The 8,856-nt window shown below is 32.9% G+C and overlaps 1 protein-coding gene across 1 annotated transcript; it reads left to right on the plus strand.

Moving 5' to 3' along the window:
• Positions 1-6,651: 6,651 nt before the first annotated feature.
• Positions 6,652-8,125, plus strand: LOC108821833 (replication protein A 70 kDa DNA-binding subunit B-like). The gene is made up of 7 exons (XM_056992892.1): positions 6,652-6,763; positions 6,835-6,919; positions 7,004-7,139; positions 7,221-7,399; positions 7,514-7,625; positions 7,707-7,883; positions 7,964-8,125. The coding sequence occupies exons 1-7, from the start codon at positions 6,652-6,654 to the stop codon at positions 8,123-8,125; spliced, it is 963 nt and encodes a 320-aa protein (XP_056848872.1).
• Positions 8,126-8,856: the final 731 nt, after the last annotated feature.

Below are 8,856 nucleotides of genomic sequence, written 5' to 3' on the forward strand. Positions count from 1 at the left end.
AGATTAATAGGTCCAAACCCTTCCATGAGTAAATCGAAACTCTTAAACCAAAAGTTCGATATGAGATTGTTTTACAATTAAAATCAAAACCACAATGGTTTCTGAATCTCAAAACCTCTTTGATCTTAATGATCAAATCGATAAAACCTAGAAATCGATCAATCCCCTTTAAAATCTAAATCTGATCGATTTCATAAAAAAAAAAAAAAAAAAAAAAAAAAAAAAAAAACCCTATTTTTTGGTTAACTTGAAATTCGATTGTCTACTTGATTGTTTGATAGAAAATTTCGAAAATATAAAATTTCCATTTATAGAAAGTTTCGAAAATAGAAAGTTTCCATTTATAGAAAGTTTCGAAAATATAAAGTTTCCATTTTTAGAAAGTTTCCATTTTTAGAAAGTTTCCTTTTATAGAAATTTCTTTTTCTGAAACTTCTTTTTATAGAATTTTATGGGAAACTTCTCTGATTCATTGATCATCTAGAAATGTTTTCTAAGATTGCATCATAACTTCGATTATTTTGCTTGCATCAATACTTATTAAAAAAAAAAAAAATTTCTTTGGTGCGTGTGATAAGAAGTATTGATATGAATAATAAAATTTTCTAAAAAAAAATTACTTAACATAAATTAAGACCTGTTTTGGATAATGTGATTTCAGATGTCGAATTTCGAAACTTCAGATTATACTACCCTAAAATCTTTATGGAGATAATTGATTGAAAATGGCAAATGAACATTTCAGTAGTCCTGATGTCAAGAGGACTCGGACAGTGTATTAATCAAGGTAATTATGTAACTGAAAGTAAAAAAAAAAAATAAAGCCATAACAATTATGTGCTATCATCTCACTAAGGATCTGAGAGAGCAGTATGAAAATACTAGGGATCCTTATGACCTCTGGTCAAAACAAAACTTCAGATTCTCAATGGTTTTATGGCAAAAGGCCATAGATGAATGAAAGATTCTCAGGTTCTAGGATTTTGAATCCGTGGACAAATATCATTCTGCTCAAATGAGAATCACCTATAGTTTTTAAACTATGTGCTGAAGTGGTAACAGAAGAGGACTTATTTTATATGAACTATTCCACATTTCATTCAAAGGATATGTTGTTATCACATAAGTCTAAAAGGTTTCACGACCTATAAAGACTTATTATCATGCCTATTGGCAGCCGAGCAAATAAAAAAAGCAGAAAATTCGAGATACCATCAACTGATTGATAAAATTCAGTAAACATACATTGAGAAACAAGACAATGATATGAAACCTCCTGAAAACATTGAGGATGAAAATGATATATAAGAAAAATCTGAGGAAGCCGTATGGAAAATATAAATTGTGAGGTTGGCTTACACATTGATTAAAGAATCAAAGATTCAGACATTCTGATTTCATGTTTTATGTTTTGATTTGATTTGCTTGTCATTTATAAAATTTATAGCAATAATAAAAGTTGATTCTGGTCTTATATTATCTTGCTTGATTTGCTTGATAATTCCTTGATTGATAAATGACAAATGAAAATTTAGAAAATGAATATAGTAATTAAAATTATCCGACCAAAGGCATTGCCTAAAAGAGGCATGAATTATTCACCCAAACAAAAGTCCCATTTGAGTTATAAAATTTTGAAAAATGAATGGTTTCCACATTGAACCAATGGGCAAAGGAAATATAAGTTCCTTAAGATTATAAAGAAAGTAAAAATCGCCCAAGGCATAAAAATGGTCGAGACTGTACTCCCAACTGATCTAAACTATGCTAAAAGATCAGTATGATAAAGGCAAAAGGCCTAGGTAACCAGATAGGTTGACCACGAAATTTTATACACTTTATGGCATGACTGGACTAGCCATCCAGGTCTTTAAAATTGACGCAAAGATTGATATCGAGAAAAGGCACAAAAGAGTTATCCCATAGAATCTCACGTTGTGTAACATGTACACAAGGGAAACTCAATAGGCTATAATGTTCCAAGCATCTAAAAGATTTATAGCATGTTCATGAGGGGGAGAAATGACACTCCCGTGGTCCATGAACAACACTAAAAATCCGAGTGACATGGTCTATGACCATGATAGAACTTGGCCGAATTCTTTGTGATACAAAGATCACTAGCTAATGCTTGGGAACACATAGATTTACATGTAATGATAATATGCATCAGGCCATATAAAGTGAGCATAGATATTCCCATCTAAAGATGATAAAGGGTCATGATCCAGACATAGACCATCCTAAGAGATTATGTTTAGACCACCACAATAATATGTGCCGTCTAGGATGGAACCTCATAAGAAGATGAGATAAGATTGGGAATATATGTTGGATATGAGAAAGCTTTCTCCCACGATTTTATAAGAAACCTTGAGCCAAATATGGGTGATCAGATTAAGGCAAGGTTCACGGATTGTATGAATTAAATCCGACTATCCAACATCAGGGGGAGAAAGAAATAAGCTGGTACAAGTATAAAGAAATGGAATGATATTAACCATCCTTGTCTTGGCAAGATCCTCGGACCAGAGAATATGATTTAAGACGTCCAAAGAAAGATCATACAAAGCTAGCTAAAAGAATGCCAGACAGATTAGACCCGAAAAGAAAAGAAAAAGAATGACTAAGTCATACCAGCTTAAGCACCACGAAATTAATGTCCTAGAAGAGACATAATCAAGTTGCTATAGAGTCTAAAGATAGACCAATATGTTCCATAAGATAAGGAACCTCAGAAATGAAAAGAAAGGTGCATAGAAATGACATATCTAAGGTCATAAGAGAAACCAGACCAGACATTGAGATAAGGCCGCGCAGCTAAACATCTAAGATACCAGACCATGTAGTTTGGGACGCCAAACTGCAAGGTAAATGAAGGTTCTTAGTAAGAATGAAATCTCTAATCGATTAGTTCATGTCTGGAACACAATGAAACACTATAAAAGAAATGTCGACACATAAAAGATAAAGATGCATAAGGAAATAGCACTTGAGTTTAAAAGATATAAGCGAGGATCAGAACCCACGAGAATACAAGAATGCATTCATAGACTAAAGAAAACCGTGGGGGTTCAAAGAAAGATTCAAAGAATCTATAAAAGAGATGGGTGTATTGGCCATATATAGAAACACCATCTGATAAGATAAAACCAGTGAAAATAGGTCTTGTGTGGGAAAGGAAAAGAAATCGTGAGACATGGACTAAGGTGTTCATATTCCTATTTAAAGTATTCAAGGAATGGCTTGATTACACAAGGATGCTCACAGAGACCAAAGGAACAGATTATAAGGAGATATACTCCTATGTGGTGGATGCTACTACAAATTCGAAAAGGTCTGGATATAAGTAGAAAGAAATGTAGTAAGTAGCATATTGATCACTGGATAAAGAAATGATAAAAGTATCAAAAAGATGAGAAGAAATTCTCATAGAATAGTTTTGTTCCTAAGCTATTCATGGACTGAAACAAGGCAGCTGCGAATGATAGACTAAGAAAATAATTAGTACAACCAGTCCATATATCCCTATAGAGGATATTATAATTCCTTGTGTTATGTTTATAACAAACCAACCTAAAGAGAGGTTCAATGATTTCAATGATACAAGTTATCAATTGATTAAACAGGCTATGTCTTACATATGGTAAAACTGCAGAAAAATCATAGCCGTGTGAGTGTGTGAATGATTAAGTCAGCACGCCTAAAGTGAGAACCATAATCTAAGATAGTGACCAGAAGCATACCTGGTCGTGGCTTAATAAGTATAGTATTGCTAAAGGCAAGAAAAGATCGATAGCTATGTATAAAAGACATGAGTGCATTTGACTGCGAATTCATAGTTTGATGAGTTCCATTGCAGATAATAATTATTTATGGTTTTACCTTAGACACTCATGGTAATGGACGTGTATAGACAAGGTCTATAACATAACATTGATCGACAAAAGGAAATAAAGAAAGACTGGCTACAATGGATAAAACAATTGGCACATACGAAGAGAAATAAGTCCAAATGGGCAAAAGATATAAAGAGAAGTGGTTCGTATGTGTTTGGGTCAGAAGACTCAATATATATTGAATGTCCACGTTTTGATAAAGCCATATAACCAAAGTATATCCGTTGGACATGAAAAGGACCTGCAAGTAAAGTTTTATTGCAGACTATAAAGTCCATCCGAGCATCGTTCGAAGCGCCATCAGTCCGACCAAGACATGGAGTGATCAGCAGCAAAGATGTACATCCTGACCACATCTTTATGGAGTTCCAAAGACATCAAGACGTCCAACATTCACTAGTTCATTCAAAGAGAATCCAGTTGATCATCTTCACCAAGTCACATGCAGCTTCAACGTTCAGGAAGACTCGGATACCAGATGGAATGCGTCTACTACAGTGATGCATTCATCAGGGGGAGTTCATGTGTTGTACTCCTTTTCCTGTCCATGGTTTCCCATTTTGCCACATTGGTTTTGGGGTTTTCCAGGAGAGGTTTTAATGAGGCAACATTAAGCATGCAACGAACCAGTACCGGATGTGTCGATCAAGGGGGAGTGTTATGTACCAGATTGTGATCGACATAACCGGACCGACCAGGACCGTACCGACCGCAGAAGATAATGATTATTGACTGTTGTACTTATCCACTTAGGATAAACACGATCTGATGTATATATATATATATATATGTAAGACCCCTGGTCGAGATCAATAATAGAAACACGTTTCCCACTTAGTTTTACAACACAATAGATATCTTTTTGATTTTATCACACTAATTACTTAGTAAATTCGGTTATTATTGTTCTGTTTTTGATTTTGTTGGGCTTCATTTATATTAGTTTTGTTAGGCCTCAACTTGCTTTGCAAAAAACCTATAGTATATTAGTTTTGTTAAGCTTCATCTTGTTTTGCAAACAATGTCACTTGTAGATTTAATAGTGGAAAGGTGTTGCAAAACCCCTCGCCAGGTGGCAGAATAAGAGAAAAATATCTATTATATATATACATATATATATATATATATATATATATATATATATATATATATATATATATATAGATGGTCTTACACTTTTTTTTTTGTTTTCCAATAACCCAAATAACCGAACTAAACTCAATCATAAAATTATTAAAATACTAAAATATTTAATAAAATAAATTTGGAAGAAAACGCTTTTAAAATTCAATAATCAAAATAAACGGCATCACAAATTCAAATAAAACTGAAAGGAATCGCTATCTATATATATATATAATATAACAATTTATAGCTCATTCAAATATATCAACAATTATTCTAAATCCATATCCTCCTATATATTAAAAGAGAAGTACAAACGCCACGTGGCACTCATAGAATTCTTTTCAAGAGAATTCTCGCGTTTCTATTGGTCGAGTTTTTCTAATTTTTCTTTTTGATTTATTTTTTTCATCGACCTTTAAATTGGAAAGTGACATTAATTAGCAAACGCACTAATTATTTCTTGCGCAAGAATCGTAATCAATGGCGAACATTAATCATAGCTTGCAGAAGAAATTTAAAAAATGTCAACTAATCATTAAATCTATTAATGGCAAATTCATTTCATATTTTATTAGGAAACTAATTATTATCAACATACCTTATTTATATTGAAAACTTGCGCAAGTTTCGCATCGTATAAAATGCATATTCGTGATTAATTTTACAAATTTATTAGGTTTCCTTTAATCATTAGTCATTTAATTTACATACCTTATTATACCCAATTACTTGCGCAAGTCTCGCAAGTAATATTTCTTGCGTCGTTAATACTCTACATCATCAAAGGACTATATATAGAGTACAAAGTGGCCTTGAAGCAACTCAACCATTCTTCTATTTTGAAACGAAAATGGCGATGCTCGCAAAGTCAAAAAATATAGTATCTTTGGTCCGAGAATTAAAACCCCGTAAAGATACGTCCCGTATTGAAGTTAGGATTATTCGGTTGTGGAAGAACTACAACAAAGAATCAGGAAACACTATTGAAATGGTTTTTGCTGATAGAGAAGTAAGTGAAGAACACACAGTTTTATGTTAAGATTTTGTTTATTGTTTAATACTATTATTATTTTGACTGGTATTCAGGGGACAAGAATTCATGCTTCAGTTGGAGAACAACTCATCAAAAAATATGGTGAAAGGCTACATGAGGGAGATGCAATTGTCGTCCAGTTGTTCAAGGTCTTCGATGCAATTGGTGAATATCGTACAACTCCACATCTGTACAAAATTGGTTTCTATCCAACCACTTTTGTTGGAAAAGCTTTAGATTTTCCAAGTGAAATTCCTGAAAAGAATTTTGCCGATTTTACCGATATTCTGGAAGGAAAGATTGATAGCAGCTGCTTAGTTGGTGAGTCATTTTAGCACACAATTAATGCTCTGTCATGTTATGTTAATTTTGTTCTTATTTTTTTTATGTAATAAATTTAGATATAATTGGACAAATCGTCAACTTTGGGTCGCTGGAAAACAAAAACATTAAAGGCAAAGATAACATGAGGCTTTTGATCGAGCTACGTGACCATAGGTAAGCTGAAATTTCAATTATTATTGGTTATATTTGACAAAGTTAAAAAACTCTACATTTTATCTACGTTTTCGTTTCAGTAATGTCAAGATCATGTGTACTCTGTGGGATGGTTATGCTAAACAAGTATACGACTACAGTATGAGTAACATGTCCATTATGATAATTTGTATTATCAGGTTCTGTTCTATTAAAGAGTGGAAAGGTATGTAATTTGATTTGTTAAGGTTTCTAATTATTACTCGCAGACAATATAATATGATGAATGTTCTCCAGGGGTTTACTCCATATCTAGCGGGTTTAATTCCACCCAAATTTTGCTAAACCCAACGTGTTCATTGGTTGATGAGTTTAAATTGTGGTACGTAATAAAAAATGCAAGTTTTTTTTAAATATGTTATTAAATTGGACTCTAAAGTAAAATTATGTCTTTTTATCTATGTAGTCTTCCTGATGATTCACTTGCTATTACAAATAAGGATAGTAGCCAATGGAGTGTTGCTAGTGCTACATCTGTTCGTGCCCGGTTTTTTGTTCTTAATGAGAGGCTAACAATAAGAGATATCGTTGACAGTACTCTGGTTAGACGTACACTATTTTTTTTTATTAAATATAAATTATTAATTTTAATAATCCTACTAACATGCTGTTGTCTTGAGTAGGTTGGAACTTTTGTCACCTTGGGGACTATTGAAAACATAGATACTGAGCGTGGTTGGCAATATCTAAGTTGCAAATACCACAACAAAAAAGTTATGCCTACAACCAATGTTGATGATGACAACCGTCCCTTGTTCTACTGTAATACATGTGATAAAGAACACATTGATGTCATTCCGAGGTATTTCATTGAACGCGTACATAATTAAGTATTCTGGTTTTTGTTATATGATGTATAATTATGGTGTACGTTATCCAGTAATTACTAAATATTAAACTTTTATTGGTAACTCAGGTTTAAATTAATTGTCCACGTTAAAGATGATACCGGTGAGGCAAACTTTCTTTTGTTTGATGGCAATGCTCAAGTGCTTGTGCGTCGTTCTGCCGCTGAACTCTATGATGAGGTACCGTCAAATTTAAATAAAAGAGGAAATTATTACTATGTGTATAAATTAGAGTCCTCACTTTTCCCTTTTTACTTGTAGAATCTAGATGAAGACTTGTTACCAGAAGCTGTTAGCGACCTTTTTGGCAAGAGAATCCTTTTTGAGGTTTCAGTGGATGCTGATAACATCAAAGGAAAGAGCTCTCATTATGTTGTTCGAATTGCTACTGCTGATCGTGAACTGATTGAGGAATTTGCTGCTTTGCCAGTTAAACAGGTATTGTTCTCATTCGTCTGTATAGTTCAGCTAATTCTTACATTATCGTAATACTGATCGGTTAAACTTTTTCCTTCTAGGTCCTAATGCTGCAGTCTTCAGATGATATTTCTTCTGATTCAGGTGGTTTATCAGGAACTCCATTGTCTAAAAGAAAAAACCAAGATGAACAACAGAGTAGCCTAGAGGATCAACATTCCGTGAACAAGAAACTTTTTCTAAAGAAAGTCAAGGGAGAGTAACATAGCTAATGTTACCGATACCTAATCAGACGTATCTTTCTACTATCGTGGCTTTGTTTTTCTTTTTATTTTTTATGAAACTGTTTTACGAATATTGCATTATATCATTGAGGTTCTTACTATTTTTCTATCCAAGGATTGGATAAATCTTACTATTCATGGTTTAATATTTAGTTAGTACGAGATTCAACTTGAAGATTGAAGATTTACAACGCTATTAAAATATGAAATTTTTGAACTTTTGTATGAATTAATAATGCTATACACGGTTGTTTCAATCTAAGTATCCATTGTTTACACGGATGTGATCATATAAATGTTTGATGTGAATTATATTTTGCGGTTGATTACATTTGCATATACATGCGTTCAAAAGAAATTTAATCGATTGACATTCATAAAGGTTTAAGAAAAACTTGAACCGGTTTAGTGTGTTCATTTTTTCTCAATATGAAATTTCCACATGAGTTATATTGCCCTTACTACAAAATAAAGCCCAAATAGTAAAAATGAGAAATGACAAAAAGTAATTTTGATAAAATTTGACGGGGTCCAGTTGTCATGTGAAAAGTCACGACCCTTCAATTCTCCTTCTTCTATATAAACTGTACACTGACCGAGAAACTTCCCAAATCTATCATTTCTCTTCTTCGTAAGCTTTTGTCTCGCCAACTATTACTCAAGTGAGTTCTCTTTCTCTTTAGGGTTTCGTTTACTGTCTATGATAAACG

Source organism: Raphanus sativus, chromosome 8, assembly GCF_000801105.2.
Source record: "Raphanus sativus cultivar WK10039 chromosome 8, ASM80110v3, whole genome shotgun sequence".
Classification (NCBI taxonomy): domain Eukaryota; kingdom Viridiplantae; phylum Streptophyta; class Magnoliopsida; order Brassicales; family Brassicaceae; genus Raphanus; species Raphanus sativus.

Bases quoted from the DNA above. Each gene is read 5' to 3' on its own strand.
- LOC108821833 (XM_056992892.1), top strand. From the start codon at position 6,652: ATGTGTACTCTGTGGGATGGTTATGCTAAACAAGTATACGACTACAGT. The intron at 6,920-7,003 runs GTACGTAATAAA...TTATCTATGTAG, and splicing joins GTTGATGAGTTTAAATTGTG to TCTTCCTGATGATTCACTTG. The intron at 7,400-7,513 runs GTATTTCATTGA...TTGGTAACTCAG, and splicing joins CACATTGATGTCATTCCGAG to GTTTAAATTAATTGTCCACG.